The sequence below is a fragment of the Triplophysa dalaica genome, chromosome 11, assembly GCF_015846415.1.
Source record: "Triplophysa dalaica isolate WHDGS20190420 chromosome 11, ASM1584641v1, whole genome shotgun sequence".
Taxonomy (NCBI): domain Eukaryota; kingdom Metazoa; phylum Chordata; class Actinopteri; order Cypriniformes; family Nemacheilidae; genus Triplophysa; species Triplophysa dalaica.
Window position 1 is genome coordinate 195,710 of NC_079552.1, and position 16,791 is coordinate 212,500.

The 16,791-nt window shown below is 42.1% G+C and overlaps 3 protein-coding genes across 5 annotated transcripts in view; 1 reads left to right on the forward strand and 2 right to left on the reverse strand.

The window, feature by feature from the left end:
- The first annotated feature begins 79 nt into the window (after positions 1–79).
- On the forward strand, positions 80–1,443 carry LOC130432169 (cytochrome c oxidase subunit 5B, mitochondrial). Its single transcript, XM_056761439.1, has 4 exons — positions 80–239; positions 801–871; positions 958–1,057; positions 1,225–1,443. Exons 1-4 carry the CDS (start codon positions 143–145, stop codon positions 1,335–1,337), a joined length of 381 nt encoding a protein of 126 aa, XP_056617417.1. The 5' UTR covers positions 80–142; the 3' UTR covers positions 1,338–1,443.
- A 172-nt stretch (positions 1,444–1,615) lies between these two features.
- Positions 1,616–14,431, reverse strand: herc4 (HECT and RLD domain containing E3 ubiquitin protein ligase 4). 3 transcript variants are annotated; one of them, XM_056761048.1, is made up of 24 exons: positions 14,119–14,431; positions 12,809–13,053; positions 10,086–10,245; positions 9,681–9,757; positions 9,366–9,587; positions 9,201–9,292; positions 8,837–8,967; positions 8,452–8,612; positions 8,278–8,366; positions 7,051–7,175; positions 6,910–6,969; positions 6,713–6,824; positions 6,350–6,539; positions 5,483–5,655; positions 5,280–5,399; positions 5,107–5,205; positions 4,857–5,030; positions 4,571–4,714; positions 4,321–4,487; positions 4,177–4,243; positions 3,984–4,066; positions 3,716–3,899; positions 2,637–2,739; positions 1,616–2,512 (listed from the first exon to the last, which is right to left on the reverse strand). In XM_056761048.1, exons 2-24 carry the CDS (start codon positions 13,032–13,034, stop codon positions 2,304–2,306), a joined length of 3,168 nt encoding a protein of 1,055 aa, XP_056617026.1. In that variant the 5' UTR covers positions 13,035–13,053; positions 14,119–14,431; the 3' UTR covers positions 1,616–2,303. The 3 variants fall into 3 exon arrangements, with proteins under 3 accessions (XP_056617026.1, XP_056617027.1, XP_056617028.1); XM_056761049.1 differs by lacking the exon at positions 14,119–14,431 and having other exon boundaries at positions 10,086–10,240; positions 12,809–13,051; XM_056761050.1 differs by lacking the exons at positions 12,809–13,053; positions 14,119–14,431 and adding an exon at positions 12,664–12,780.
- A 544-nt stretch (positions 14,432–14,975) lies between these two features.
- ccnj (cyclin J) overlaps positions 14,976–16,791 on the reverse strand; it is a 6,805-nt gene continuing 4,989 nt past the window's right edge. The window contains exons 4-6 of the mRNA XM_056761135.1: positions 16,626–16,791; positions 15,968–16,127; positions 14,976–15,718 (exon numbers count right to left, since the gene is read on the reverse strand). The exon at positions 16,626–16,791 is cut by the window's right edge and continues 134 nt beyond it. Of these exons, the coding sequence (XP_056617113.1) occupies positions 15,370–15,718; positions 15,968–16,127; positions 16,626–16,791 (675 nt within the window). The 3' untranslated portion in view covers positions 14,976–15,369. The remainder of the gene's footprint in view (positions 15,719–15,967; positions 16,128–16,625) is intronic.

Below are 16,791 nucleotides of genomic sequence, written 5' to 3' on the forward strand. Positions count from 1 at the left end.
CCTCCTCTTCTTCCACTGTGTGTTGGTTCAGCGGTTCTTCATTCTGATTGGTCCATCCTCCGGTCAATCATAAACTCTTAACTCGAGTTGTCGGGGGCGTGCAGCGCGCACACACACACACAGAACTCAAGTTGACGTGAAGATGGCGAGTAAAATCCTTCTGCGCGCGTGTCGCGTAACTTTGATGAGAAAACAACATGTTTTACTGCAAACACCTCAGCGCGTGATGTCGACTAAAGGTGAGAGATGTTACACACTGACGCACTGATGTCACGCCTGCAGGTGTGACACTAATAAACAAACATGTTGCACTTTGTCTGTATTATTAAACGAGTTTAATGTCAGCGCTGTTGTGTATGTGGTGTCGTGTGTGTGTCATACAGCAGAAACACGCGAATGTCACCTGGTCAGACTTACAAAACTACAGTGAAACATGATAGAAAGATTGACTAGGATATTAAAAAGTAACAATAACTCAATAAATAAGACTTTACAGAATGAAGTGTTGTAAATATACCGTGTCAAGAGTGATCTGAATGAAGGTCATTTGTAGTCCGGCCTCTGTTGGCATGAATCTGAGTTCGTGTGTCAGTTATTCTTGATCATGGCGCTCAGCGGTAATAATCATCATCATCGGGTCGTCAGATCTCGTGATGTTTGGCGACATGGAGCGGCCACGTGCTGTAACTGCAGCCCACAGCAATACACATCGCATCACCAGAACCCACAAGAAATAAATCACAGATGACGTCTCCTTCTCCTAGACGTCATTGTCTTACTGTCACACATATTTGTTTCAGGTATTCCAACAGATGAGGAACAGGCTGCAGGTCTGGAGCGACGTGTCCTGCAGGCCATGAAGAAGGGCCAAGTATGACAAATCTGTGATATTTCATTTGAGTTTAAGCTTCACAGTAAGATTTCCTGTAAACAAATCAAACTCGCTCTGTTGTGTAGGATCCATACAGCATTCTCAAGCCAAAGGAATATACTGGAACCAGAGACGACCCTCATATCGTCCCCAGCATCAATAACAAGCGTCTGGTGGGCTGTCTGTGTAAGACACGCAAGCACTGAAGAAACAGCAGCTCATGTTAACACTGACCTCTCACACAACTTCATATCACAAACTCTTTACATCTGAAACACCTCAGCAACAACATCTTATTGTCAATCAAATATGATCTATATTATAGATATAAAAATATAATCTATCTTGTGCAGGTGAGGAGGACAACACAGCCATTGTTTGGTTCTGGCTGCATGAAGGAAACCCACAGCGCTGTCCATCCTGCGGCTCACATTATGAGCTCGTCCATCATGAGCTTCCTCAATGATCTCTCTCTCTCTCACGCAGCAGAACTTTATCTGCTCTTCATACTGTATGAGCGCCTATGCCAAACATTTACAGAAATCTAAAAATAAAGTTATTTCAAACCTTCACTGACATGTGTGGAAGCACTTTACATCTGAACAATTGAATGTCAATATAAGTGAATCAGTCTTCAGTTATAATAAAGAACATCATGAAACTGGTGATGAATTAAAGTTCTGCTCTGGTTCTTTTTTGTGGTAAAGATCTAAAAAATCAGACATAAGCAGAAATACACAAACATCAATAGAAAAAATTGAGTTTATTTACAATCTACAAAGACTGGAAAAGTTCCAACCAGCATTTGTTGATATATCACAGTTTTATACACACACACAGGTACAGGTGAATGGAAGCAGACGTGTGTGTGATGAGAAGACTAACAGCAGTTTTAAGTTTGATCAGATGGGACGCTCTCAGTAGCCTTTTATTGTGATTGATGTTTATTATTAATTGATTTTCATCAGACACGTGTCTGGACTCTAAATCAGATTGTGATACTTACTCAAAAAAGGAAATTATACAAAAAGAAAAACTGAATTAAGGCATCAAGTGCAGAAGATCCTGAAGAAGATGCACATCATTGTTTCATGACAAAATAATGTGCAGAAAACCAACTGTTCATTCATCCACAATAAAGCTGATGTGAGATGACAACATCAAAACATGAGAACACTGGACCAGTATCAGTCCATTTATCTGGTTTAGCAAAAGAAACTTCAAGGCCGCTTACGAATTCTTGAAGTTTATTTAAGAACATCTAAAATAATGAAAACATGGGATCCGTGACATTTTAACCAAAGAAAACAAGGATCTTTTCTTATATCAAGTCATTTATCCCTCGAGTAAATAAGCAAAAACACAGTTTCCAGATGTGATGAAAGTCAGTGATTGTGATTGTGCGTCTCTCAGACGGAGCGCTTCATGGCTGTTAGACCAGATTAAAGCCCTGGTTGTGTTCAACAGCCTGTAGCAGTTTCTCTCTCAGTGTTTCTTTGTTAGTGTACTTGGGAAGGTCCAACAGGTTGAAGCACGTGTGCGCTACAGGAAAATACTGCCCGCCGCCGCCCGTGGGCTGAATGACCAGCGCCAAACTCTTCATACCTAGAATGGGAATTCGGTCGCTGCCCGTCAGGAACACTGAACACAAGAGATGAGGAAACAGCAGCAAATCAACTCAATGAGTTTGGGTCCAGTCGTCATATAAATGGAGCTCACGTTCAGTCTTTTCAAACATTCATACAAGTAAAACTGATTTACATACACAGAAACTTCTTCTTGTCCTCTAGAGGCAGCTCATGAAACACCTCCCAGAATATCTTGATGGTGGGGTGGTCTGCCCAGTACTCCCCCTTATACTCTGTGCTCTGAAAACAATCACAGTCACACTGTCAAACATCATCTACTCACGCAACACAGGAAAACTGATCCACACATAAACGTGATAGATTCTCAACTGTTTGATTGATTGTTTGTATATTAAACTAAAACTCCTCTGTCCTCATACACTGTTGTTTGCTTTTATGCCAAATAATTCTGTAGAATAAATACCTGAACCACATTTTGTTAATTTTGTCTTGTACACATCATGTGTTGATGGTTAAAGGGGAACACAGACCAAAAAATTCTGCCAGTATTTACTCAAGTTTATCATCTGAATGACCTGTTTTTCCCCACAACACAAATGGAAGTTTTGTAAGCTTTCTGACTCCTTCATAGATCGCAACTCAACACATGAGTCACATGAAAGTGCATCTGGTATCAACATCGCTCCACGCATCAACGTTCTGACCACACAGGCTGTACATCAGAAGAGTCATGCGTCGAGCGATGCTGACACCGGATGCACCGTCATGTGACTCAAGTTTTTGAATATAGTTGTTATTTTTGTTTGTTTGTGCACTAAAAGTATCCTCGTCACATTATATTAATTAATACTGAACCACCAGAGTGACGTGGACTATTATACGATGTCTTTACACACTTCAGCGCTTTGAAGTTTGGTTGCGTTGCAATCTATGGAGGAGTCAGAAAGCTTCAGAAACGACCTTCATTTGTGTTCTGGTCATAGAACAGAGGTCATACAGATGATAAACTACTTGAGAGGGAGTAATTCATGGAAGAATTCCCATTCATGTAACCCGAGGGGTCATTAATTAAAAGCAATTATTATACAAATATCTCTCAAGACATCACATTTGTATATGTATTTGAGTCCAAGGAGAGCTGCTCTGTCAGATGAAGGACTGTCCTGTGATGTGTGTTTAAACTGCTCTTCATCATTCCTCAAGTCAATCAGGTGCTGAAACAATGCACACACAGCAGATGCACTCTTCTTGTTACCTTCTCTAACTCTTTCCAGTCATAGTTTGTGTTTCCTATGACCATGGCCTGCAGTTCACTGGGCTGAAAAAGCTCCAGAACTTTCCCTCCGCACACTTTATGAAATCCAGCGTAGAACGCCATGAACTGAGGAGCCACAGAAGTGTTGAAAATATAATCCACGTAAGCAGAGACAAACTCCTGCCTGTGAAAAACATGAACGGAGTCAGACAGCTGTGTGTGTGTGTGTGTGTGTGTGTGTGCGTGTGTGCGTGTGATATCACAGCACCTGTTGGACATGTTCACACTGATGTCCATCCCATTAGGTATCAGCTCTAATACTTCTGTAGCACCAAAGTTGTCCTCTGTGACCTAGAATGATGAAACACAGCATGTGCTGGTATACAGAGATGAGAGAGAGACACTGTGTGTTCTTCATGAGGACATTATGAATAACCTTTGAACTGTCAAATGGTTCTTACGGTGAAATTCAGACAGAAAGTTTCTTCTAAATCCTCTTCTGTATAATCCAGCAGCTGCTGAAGACTCCTGAAGAAGTTAAGAACTCAACATTAGTCACAACAGCTTATGTCACACAAACACACACACGCATTACACACACACACCTTCCCACGTCGGGCATGAGCTCCTTCAGGTCCTCTAGCGTTGGACTTTTCTTCAGCAGTTTCTTATAGAGTGCTAGAGGAAAGTTCAGCTCCACTATAGTCAGATTATAGATGGCCAGACCACAGATCACACCCACCAGATGAAACAGATCGATGTCTTCAAACGTCTGTGTTCAAACACAACGGCTGTGAGTGAAGCTTCACATTTACAGCTCACACACATCAATATCATCATCAACGAGTCAAAGACCTTATGAGCGAACCAGATGAGTCTAGAGTCTTCGTAGTATCTGAACATGCCGTATTTTGGGTCCAAGAGCTCTTTCATCATGAGCAGAAAGAATTCTTTCCTCACACCGCCGGCATCTACAGCCTCTTCACCCACAAAAATCACCTGCAGCGTCAAACACACACTAGACATCAGACATTCAGATACTGTCAGAGACACTTCTCTGAAAAGAATGAAATTGTTACGACATCTGCTGTCATTCACCAGTGATCATATGAACCCTTAAACTAGCCGCGCTCATTCATACCTTGAGAGGTTTCTTGTAATCCACGTTTTTGGACTTCCTCAGCACCTCCATGGTGTCTCCGACCACGTTCTCTCGCCGCACAATGAGTATGAGACAGGGATTGACCGACTCCACCCCTCCGCCCGACAGAAAGAGAGAAGTGAAGTTCTGCCTCTGCGCCTGATCCACCGCCATCTGAGCGCACACATGATGTGATGTGAGTTTACTAGGGTAAAATCTCCCACACACACACAGTCTCACACAGTCTCACCTGCATCTGGATGACGGCGTCTGTCTGGAGCAGCGTGGTCTTGGCAGGGGCGTCAAAAACAAAGGGGTATTTACACAGGGTGACCTGAGAGTCCACGACCTGTCAGAAACACATCACATGTCATCTTCTGCTCGTGCTGATCTGCTGTGTTTGAGTGCATGAGCACAACTCACTCCAGAGAACATCTGCTGCTGAATCCAGGTGACGTAATCGTTCCTGATGTCAGTCAACTCATCCAGCTCGTGAATATAAAACTTGTCATACTGGATGATTTGGCCGGCGCGCTCGTTGACCTGCGACCAGACAAATATTACTTCGGACACACAGTACACAAAGCATGTCTTAGGTCAAAGCACACGGTGTTGTTGTCGCTCACCGCGTGCAGGATCTCCAGCAGTTTGAGGGAAGTGTGTAGAAAGCAGGTGAAGATTCTCTGCTCACTGTGAGAGATGCCCAGCTTCTGCATGCGTAACAGATACACCACCACCTCCTTATAGAGCTCCACCAGCCTCTGAAAGACCACCGGCTCCAACCTGGACCACCAGTTACCTGCACAGCAGACACAGTGATGTGAACACTTATCTATCCTCTAGATTCATGTGTGTCTTGTGATTCTGGAGCCAGACGTTTCTGAGCTGAACTTGCTGAATTCCTTCGAACTTTCAGAGGGACTTTAAAGAGGTCTGACAACACACTTTCTACAGGCACATGTTCACTTCGCCAGATTTGTGTCTGTTCATGTTGTCTTACGTGTCAGGTGTGAATGTCGTTAGCTCGGAGTCATTTTACCTGTATATCTTATACTCTGTTACTTTATGTTGTGTGGTTATATAAATGTTCAGTACACAACTGTAGTATACAGTCCTATGCACACCTGCAAACAACTCAACTGTACCTTTTTATATGATTGATATTTCATTCTAGTCTCATATTGATCAATCCTTCTTTATACTGCACATACTATAGAGCTCCTGTAACCAGAACACAGTGCTTGTGTGAGAAATCTTTCCTTGAAGCATGCATGTATAATGCATTATAAAAGTAGTTTTAAAGCATTGTAATGTCTTATAAATAATTGTTGTTACATTTCAAACATTTTAAATTGGTTATATTTCTTTACAACTACATATCATGCATTACAACACACATTATGAAGAATTACAATGCATTTTACCCTTTAATAACTCTTTATACATACACGCTTCAAGGAAAGTGTTACCAAATCTTTTCTGATGTGATGTACCGAGCACTCGGAGCGGAGCGTCTTTCAGACTGATGACACACTTGGCGAAGGGAATGGTCAGCGTGGTGTAGTTGCTGGGGTTGTTCAGGAGAGGACATTCGGGCAGTGTGAGGTAAAGTCTCAAAGCTTCCACGTCTGGTGGAGAACCGCTCAACCTGGGCAGGACGTTCTTCTCTAAACTAGCAGCAATCTGCCTCAGAAAACACCAAACACTGTTAACACTTCCACATTGAAATCCTGTCATCCTCACCCGCTTACACTTTCTGTGGGACACAGGAGGACCTGTGATGTTGTGACTCACAGAACAGAAGCGGGCGAGTAAATGACAGAAGGCTGATGTGTAGAAATGAGAAAGAGACTCACGATCTGTGAGACATGAGGGTCATGATGCTGGATGAGTCTGTGATAGAGCAGACGAGCCATGTTTATGTCCACACCCGAGCACTTGCTGTTAGTGCTGTAATGACCTGGATTACTACACAACACCACACCACACATTAGACCATCACATGACCAACAAGCACACGACAGCATGACAACATGAATGTGTGTGTCATCACCTCGTGGACAGAAAGCTTCCGTTGAGACAACTGGCCGAGGAGAACACCAGATCAATCTCACTGTAACAGACATCATCACATCATCACTATAGTGTGGGATTGATTGTGTGAGGTGTAAACACACAGTCGTGATGTCAGTACTTTGCGATTTCTGCTGACAGTCTCCCATGCGTGTTCCTCGTCCAAATCTGAATGAGATCAGAGGTGAGAGTGCAGATCTGACCGCCGGGGCTACAAACTCTCACATCCAGCGGAGGAACGTTGTCCTGCGGGCACACAAACACACACTTCACCTTTATGAAGAAAAACATCCAGATACACGTGACAATTCTGCACACAGACTCAAGAGGATCACTATATATTCTCAGGGCTGGCGGGTAACAACTGAAGTGCACTTGCTGTGTGTGTGTGTTCACTTCTCTCTGGATGTGTTTAATGTAGAGGTCACAAATATGATGTCCGCTGTGTGCCCAAAGAAAATCATTTGGTAGAGACTGGTCACATCTACATTTATCAACTAGCACAAGTGTAATGGACTCAATAGAAACATTGCGATGTATGTTAAAGCGGCCGTGCAATGATGTGTCATGCATTCTGACTTCTTAACATGGTCAACATGACAAAAAACGAGTTGGGCATATGACGTAGTATTTCTGTGCTCGATACACTCCCCCAGCAATCGCACAGGTTTCAGAAAGTATTTTTCAAACATAAAACTGTTTTGTAACAATTTTCTTAGTCCCTTATTGGACAATTCCCCGGAAAAGCACGTAGCATGCCCACAGAAGAGCAGGAGAAAGAGACAGAGAGCGAAGTTCAGGTGTTTGTTTGTTCACTGCATTTGAGTGATGAATGTTATATAAACTGTGGATATAACGCTGAATTTGGAGATGGTTTGATTTATGGAGTGGTCCCAGCGCTAAAAGATGCCGGACATGAACCGCATGCAGTAAGTGAAACTGATGTCTGTGTTTTGTTGTCAATGTGCTTTAGTTCAGTCTTCCCCCTCCCCCCCACACGCATCGTATGATTTCAGAAACAATCGTAAAGCTGTATCTATCTTTTATAAATACGATCAAACTTAATACTCTTTGAAGATACAGCGTATGCAATACTACTCTATAGGTACTTAAGATTAATATGAGATTGACAGAAACCCGTGTCATACGCCCGCTTTAAGGCCTGAATTTTATTGATGTGAAGTTGAGAGCTGACGGCACATTAAACACACCCATCACTGTATGTTTCTCTGAAGTTAGGAGAGATCGCAGGAAGAATAATTCAATTCAATCTGCATGAAACCCTAAAGAATCAAGTCTGGTCCTCCTTATTCTCCTTCACTAATCTGTCAAACTCAAGATGACGTACCTCAGGTAAAGCGTAGTGAGCGAAGCTCTGATCTCCTCCAGCATAGATTCTCTTCACACAGAAGCTCTCAGCTGCATCTGAAACACCATCTACACAACACACGGATGCTCACTGCATGTCAAACACGTGTCATGGTGAAGTCCATCATGTTTGAGACCCTGCGTGTGAACTCACGGGTGTCCATGGGCACAGGATCTGTGTGAGCTCGCCAGCAGCCTTTCACTGGAGCAGGACTCATTCTGTTACAGGTGGAGCGCGTCCCGAGCTGTCCGTTTCCTCCCAGACCGAAGGAGTCGATCTTTCCTGATGAAGGGATGAACGCCAAAGTGTGCTGCCTTACATGCAGGTGAAAACACAAGCCATTCATCTCTCACTTTCCACACAGATTGTATCTGACGTCACATGCAGCAGAAACAGATCATCATGAATTTAACAGCAGATGTTTTCATCCTGACCCGGCTGAAGCACAGCACTATAGGAACTTCTAGACATGTCAGTTTATGACGAATGGCGGTTCACGCTTCTATCCTGTGCACAATGTGAATTATTTGACACGTACCTTCCACAAGCGATCTGTGTCACCACATTTCCCATGAGCTCAAACACTTTCCTAGGGTTCACCTCGTGGTTTGTGCTGTTGTGACCCAGCTGACCGTAACCTCCAGCTCCAAACGTGAACACACCTCCCTCCTACACACACACACACACACACAAGTGTGTAACGATATCAACACACTCAACATCACTATATTTGAACTACATCATAAAAACAAAATGAAACTTTACCTTAGAACGCAATAACTATTTTCAAAAGCATTTTTGTTATGTTTCATATTTGACAAAAGTTGAATTGAATCTTCTGTATGTAAACCAATGTGAAGAATTCAACACACATCATGAATGTGGCCGGAGGTGAAGTTTACCTTAGTGAGCGCTGCAGTGTGATCTTCTCCACAGCAAACATAAACCACTCGCTGAGATCTGAGAGTCTTCAGTAAAGCAGGAAAACATCGATCTGAAGAACATCTCACCGTCATCACTGACACCACGTATAACACACAACACACCGTACAAGCACTTTCTATTACCGTCGTTGTCATTGAGACCCAGCTGGCCGAACTTGTTGCGTCCCCAGCCGAAGATGGCGCCGGACAGAGTCAGTCCAAAGCTGTGAGCTCCTCCGGCGGATATCTGGGCGAACGGAACGCCCTGAAGAGACTGAATGACTTGTGGAGTACAGACAGAAACGCCCTGACTCCCTAAGCCCAGCTGACCGTATTTATTCTGACCCCAAGAGAATATCTGACCTCCTGCAGCCAGAGAGAGAGAAACACACACACATCACGACAGTGAAACACTTGTGTGATATACACGGATCACGAGGTGTGGAGAGAGAAACAAACCTCGAGCTAAAGCAAGAGAATGCCAGTAACCACAGGTCACCTGTGTAATGCTCACCTCCGATAAACTCTTGACCGTTCTGAGAACACAAAAACAAAGACAGTCATGTGATATAATCAAAGAAAACCTCAGTGTCCATTCTGTGATAAATCCGTTCTGTTACTTTATTCCTTATGTCTTATATATATGAAGAGTCTAGTTCTTAAATGAGATGACTACGTTTAAAATACAAATGCAAAAATCTTGTTTTCATTATGGGATCATGTTTTTATTGTGTTAGTCAGCTGTATTATGAGTTAATATGGCTTAAATCATAAAAATGACCATTTATACGACTGATAGTTGATCCCTCATATACATTAATCCCTGCAGATGAAGAGGAAGGGATGGAGGCGTTGATGGTATACCTGGGTACACGGACACACTCTTCTGTATTTGCCAGTCCCAGCTGCCCATCTGAGGCCATACCCCACGCAAACACCTGTCCTTTATCATTCAGAGCCAAAGTGTGAGCCTCACCACAACACACCGACACAATGTTCTGAGTGTCCAGAGCCACCACCTGCTCTACAGAGACAAACACACATCATCATCATCATCATCATCATCATCACACTGCACTGGCTTCTCTTACAGCAAAAGACATCTGAATGTAGGACTGGATCATTATGACCTTCACTTTGACATAAACCCGTGTGAAAGAAACCCTTACGAGCAACATGAGTGACTCGCCAGATTCTTGCTCTAGATTTGAAATGTTTGTACAGGACACTTCTGGGACATTATAGGAGTCACGCTGACCGGAATGTGTCTCGTTCTAAGGAATATCTCACTAAATCAGATGGATCAACTTCAGCAGAAAGATCAAGATCCATTTCTAATTAGGATCATTTTGAAATAACACAAATAGATGAAACGTTTCAGGTCCCGATTCAATAAGGAGGTTTAACCAACAGCGAGTATAAATATGAACTCTGAATCTAGATGAGAAACTTTTTTAGTGTCCGAACAGCCGAGTTACTTCTGTCGTCTGGAGGCATATAAGAGGGGGTAAAAATGAGATCAGAAATATACCAGCAGCATCATAATTGTATTTTTAATCAGAGATCAGTATATATGTGAGTAAATCTGTTCGTTTGAGCAATCCTTGATGCATTTTATGCCATCGATGAAAGCATCCATGTCAAATGTGGTGAAAATGTAGATCTGATAAGGGTTTCAGAATGAAGTGTGGCAAAATGGCTTTTAATAAAGCAACCCTCTGTATGGACCAGTGGTGGTTGACAGCACACAGACTTATATAAGCATGTGCTGACTACTTGATTCATTTGGAAAAATAATGTGTAGAATCTTCTTTCTAGATTGAGGTGATATCGATGAATAGAAATAAATCAGAGCAGAGGATAGTGTTTGATCTAGTTTGTCTGGCTGTGGAAGCAGGGAATGTTCTCATAATTAAACAGGCAAATCTTGGTTCATCAAATACACTTTTGTAAAGAGACCTACCACACTGCCCTCACATGCATAAAACTTAATCATGATACTAAATATTGAGACTCATTGTAGCTTCACAAGACTCTTTGTCATTGTACACACCATGAGCTCTGCTGTGTTTGACCTTTTGGGTGCTTTTCAGTTTTTTTTATTTTCTTCTGCGTTGGAACAATGCACATTGTGAAAAGAACTATATTAATAAAATAAAATAAATTGTAAAGTTGCAAGAAGCATTTATCAGGCCCTCACATCTTGGTGCAGATTGGGGATGCTGGTGTGAAGTTTGAACATCCTTAACCTCTCAAATTCATGTTTCATGGCATACATCACACTTTTCCATAGCCACTCTGGACTCGCCATGGGACAAAAACTCTAATTAAACATGGCAAAGGCCTGTAGACAACAGTTATTATGAACAAATGATGTGCATTTAATGAAATCTCAGGGTCATTCTACAGAATTTGTGCAAACTGCTGTCCCACATAAAAAACAACACATTTAAAAAGCATTCAAGTATTCAATCTTAGTTCTTAACTAAGATCCTTCTACAAAATATTTATAATATCAGTAAGCTATCAGATGTATATTTTCACCACATTTGACATGGATGCAACTTTCATTTGAGCATCTTCAAAATGTAATTGATTTAGTAGATTATAACAAACGGAGCAATTCCTCACATCATCTGTGCTCAGCCATAATAAACAACATCCTTTCATCAGAATAACCATATAACTCAAAGAAATATAGAATCTGAATGATAACCTATTCAGAGCAAGTTAATGTGTCTTCAGCGGTCATGTTTAGTGCAGATGTTTGAATAGAAGGAGTTTCAACATTATTTGTTCTTCAGACATTCCACTTTAATAGAAATTATGTTACTGATTTAAAAATAATGACCCACATTTAGTTTTTGATGACTGAAAATGTGTCCATTTTAACTGTTTTGTCATGACGCTGGATTGAGATCCTCATTTCTCTAGGACTGAAGCTTATAGGGCTTTAAAAATGTAGTTTCCAAAAGACAAGTGGGTCTTTTAGAAGAATATAAAAGGACATTGAGGTATATCTAACAGATCTGGAGTTACAAGCATGCACATTTCATAAAAAGAACACATAAAGTGCACTCTCTTCATTTTTCAGCTTTCATCTGTTGCATTAAATGCCTCAACGATTGCTCAAATGAACAGATTTACTCACATATATACTGATCTCGGAGTAATAATACAATTATGATGCTCATTTTACCCCCTCTTATATGTGAAATTTGACAATCTACGAATGAATTGATCACTTAATAACATTACAGTTATTTTAACATCACTCCAGATGTTGGTCTTGAATTTTAAAAAAAAAAAAAAAAAAAAAAATTGAGCCGGGGACCTCTGGTTAAGTTGACACAGATGACCCTGTGGTTACTGACTCTGACTATAAGTGACGTCTCTTTTAGAAACGGGCTTGAGTTACCCAGCATTCTCGGGTTTGACATACCTCACATTCTGAAACGCAAAACCCAGAGTTTCCCTCATACTCAGAGTTTTCACTAAACCTCCTTTCTGAAACAGGCCAAAGGGATTCAGCTGATCACAAATCATGGGTCCGTCAGGAAATGAAGCGTCACGCTGTGTGACTCTACCTGGCCTCTTGCGTGCTTTGTCATGTCCCAGCTGGCCCAGATCATTACAGCCGCACGTGTAGACGGTCCCGTCCTCCAGCAGAAAGACGCTGTGACGTCTGCCACATCCCACATCTCGCACGCGCTTTCCCTCAAAGAACTCACATTTCCTGGGCTCCAGAACTATCTCCTCATCTATCCCACCGAAACCCAGCTGCCCGTATGACGCGTTACCCCAACACAGCATGACCACGGCCCGGACACACCTGTCAAATGAGTTTTCAAGAGATCATTTAAGAAAACAAGCTTCATGTTGTCATCTGGCCAGCAGAAACTGCTCAGACGGCTGGTCTGTCACATGTTAGTCATCTCAAACGTTTTTAGGTCAGTGTCATTAAAAGGAAGATTTAAACCTGCTAGTTCAGTTCATTCTTACAGGGACACATCAACCCTAAAGGAGAATTCTGTCATCATTTTCTCACGCTCATGTCGTGAGTTTCTTCTTCTTCAGAACACAACAGAAGATATTTTGAAGAATGTTGATCATCAAACAACACTGAACTCCATTGACTTCCACTGTGTGAACACAAAACCACAGAGACATTTCTCGAAATATCTTCTGTTGCGTTCCACTGAAGAAAGTTGTGTTTATGCAACGGTCTGCTGATTTAACAAACAGAAAAACAACTGGAAGTAATGTTTAGGGTTAAATAATAATCTAGAAGTCTGTATGTGAATATGAAAGAACTAAACTTATAAACTCCAGAAAATTCCAGTTTGTGGGAGGAGTGTGATTCACCACACACACACACACACACACACACACAGAATGAAAGACTGAAACTACTCTGTAATTAATAATCATTGTGTTTGTTTGTTTATCACACACACAATTATACACAACCTGCAGTCAATCGTAGACAGTTGACTGTCTTCTAACCCATCCACCAAACAGCCCATAATAACATCACTGTCCATGAGGTTTAAATGTCTTATCAGTGCACTGACGGGTTATCGTGATGATTCTTGATGTGTTCGCGGTATTATCAGACCTGACGGTTTAACCGTAAGAATTTAGGTGACGTTTGGAGTGTCAGTCAGCTCTACATATGCGTGCGTGCGTGCGCGTTATAATGTCATGACTTTTAAATATGTTAATACTTACACAATAATATTTATTCAATTATGGTGAAATGTTCACATTCAATCATTAAAAACACACTGGCTGACGAGTACACACACACATCTGAGAGAAACTACACAATCACACACACACACACACACACGTCTGACAGCTCTGTGTGTGTGTCATAAATGTCTTTATTGCTTACCTGTTGACAAGTGTCCGTGTTTAAAGTGTTAATATTGTCCGCTGAAGTGATGCTGATGTCTTCTGTAATGTCACGTTAAGTCAGAAGAGCACCAGCTGCTGCACGCGCTTAAACACACACACACACAAACTGCTGTAATATTCTAGAGGTTTTCCTACTGACCGGATATGACGCCACGGGTGGTTTTCCTGCGGGACAAGTGCGGCGTGAGTCGCACTGTTACAATAATATAAAAATTTTATAAAATCAGACGCATAAAAAAAAACATTTATCGTTTAGTATGTTCTCAAACAGCTCCACTGATCTCTGCAGAGATCGGCGTTATCAGCAATGCGCGTTTTCAAAATAAAAGTCCCAGAAAGTTCTCTTGCAAATAACATTACATTCAGAACACGAACAATTATTGCGACTCTTGAAGACTAATTATTTACATATTTTAAGGAAATGAGAGTGCAACTGACTCCTATTTGTAAATAACATACAGTGCATTTATGGTACATTACCAGAATGTGTGCGTGCTTAGGGCATTTAACCCTTGACCTTTTCACTGCTATCAAAGCAATCATAGTTTAGTCTAACACTTCTTCAACTTAAAAGGCTTTATTTGCCAACTCTTCTCATAGCAAGAGCAAGTTCGGCTATTAAAAGTCTTGTTTCTGTATCAGAAGTTTCAAACGTGAATGTTCAAGTAAATATTTGCAGGCACTTTTTAAATCATGGACCTACCCATTACAGCCCAATGGAACACACAACAACACTAAAACTAGCTACAACAATGTTGCATTTTATTAAAAATAAAGAAGAAAGAAAAACGCTGTACCAAAGTGCATTTATAAGGTCACAAGACAATAAGTCTACATTCAGTGAGGTAAAGTTAGTAAAAACCACAGTCCCTTCACACGTGCCATGATGTCTTCACTTATGAAACACGCCTGTAAATCAAAATGCCACTATTCATTCAACTTAACACAATAAATGAAACGGCACAAGGTAGAGTTCAGTGACTAATGCACAAGAGCATCATGACATTACACATTTCTGATAACCTGACACCTCATAATCACATTATTGTGATGGAACGCGTCTCATCTTCATTCTTTAAAATAAAAGGACAGAAATCAGCGGCTCGTTGGTTCAGGTCACGTGTAAGAGCAGTGGGCTTCCATCCGCTGCGGGATTTCCCAGTGCCAAACACACACACATAACAAAACAAAAACACTCCCCCAGTCCAGTCCAGTCCGGTCCGGCCCCTCACCTGTCAAAGCACGGCGCTGCGCACGGGTACAGTGCATTCACCTGATAAGCTCTAGCGGGCATATTCACTTTAGCATCCATGGGTGCAGAAATGGTGTGAGTCTGCACGAGGCCATGCGGGGGGGCCGTGGACGCCTGCATTGATGCTGTCAGATACGTTGCATTGCCCTGAGCAGACACAACCACCGGCTGACAGCTCTGCTGGATGTACTGCGAGTTTGGCCGCTGCACGTACTGATGCAAGGTCACGCTCTGACCCTGGATGGGGTAACCCACCTGCGCAGACGGAGCGCTCGACTGCTGGCACTTCTGCTTGTTCGCTTCCTTTACGTCGCTGTCGTGTGCGCTGGAGGAGTGAAAGAAAATACATCGAGGAGTTCAAACTGACTAAAAGGACGTTTTGCATTTGGGTCGTTCATGTTGCGATTGCCTTTTATTAGCAGCTCAAAAATGACACGTGCTGTGACATTTGCACAGCAATTATTTCAAAAACAGCCAGAAACTAACGTTCAACTTTTTCTCTGCAGGTAATATTAGACCTCGACTCATCATCTTTGAGGATGTATGACAGAAAGCTTTAATGAGATGAACTCACAGTAAGAGACGCTCCACGCAGGGCAACATCTGCTCCCAGCTGTACGCTGTCAGACACTGGAGACGGGGGGGCCAGGCGGGAGACAGACGCAAGATTACCCGAGAAGACGCCACACACGCCGCCGCCACCAGAGACGGGACGAATAGCAGAAAAGCATGATCTGTCAGAGAGAAAAACACGGTGTTCAAATCCCTTTAAAAGGATTAGAACTATTATTCATCTGCCAAATGAGTAAATGTAAACTATTATATACTAGTGTATGAAGTCTAGTGACATGATATGAAGAAATGTCATATACTGCAGCATGATAAAATCACGATATGTGTTGTAACGCTGTCGGTTTTATTTGACAATATAACGTCTGTTTAATTCCATTGGTTAAGCTGACACACATGACCTGTGACATCACATCTATAATGTTTTGATGTTTAGTCCAATGAAAGGGCCGTTCAGGATTCATTCGAGAAGCTTCAATTAAGTCTTGTTGGCAATTTGTTCACAAGTGTAGTTGTATATTTCCCAAAATCCAAGACCACTGCTCTAGAATCAGTGCGAAAGATCATCACACACTTGATCGCGCTCGCATAGAAGCACCACAACCAAGTGTTCCTCTCATTAAAAGACATTATGGGTGTAAACTGTGGAGCAGAAGTTTGACCTTGTAAAGAGACCTCCAGAAAGTAATCGGAATATTTGGACATGTAGAGCATGGTCTTCTCCATACACGTCATGGGCCAGCCGTCGTGCAGGTCAGACTCATTGACGGCGAAGGGCAGGTAGTATTCTATGAAGTGTGCCGCCGTAGGGAGGTAGAGGTTCCACTG

Bases quoted from the DNA above. Each gene is read 5' to 3' on its own strand.
- LOC130432169 (XM_056761439.1), top strand. From the start codon at position 143: ATGGCGAGTAAAATCCTTCTGCGCGCGTGTCGCGTAACTTTGATGAGA. The intron at 240-800 runs GTGAGAGATGTT...TATTTGTTTCAG, and splicing joins GCGCGTGATGTCGACTAAAG to GTATTCCAACAGATGAGGAA. The intron at 1,058-1,224 runs GTAAGACACGCA...TATCTTGTGCAG, and splicing joins GCGTCTGGTGGGCTGTCTGT to GTGAGGAGGACAACACAGCC.
- herc4 (XM_056761048.1), bottom strand. From the start codon at position 13,034: ATGCTGTGTTGGGGTAACGCGTCATACGGGCAGCTGGGTTTCGGTGGG. The intron at 5,656-6,349 runs GTACATCACATC...TCTGCTGTGCAG, and splicing joins CGCTCCGCTCCGAGTGCTCG to GTAACTGGTGGTCCAGGTTG. The intron at 5,400-5,482 runs GTGAGCGACAAC...GTCTGGTCGCAG, and splicing joins TGCTGGAGATCCTGCACGCG to GTCAACGAGCGCGCCGGCCA.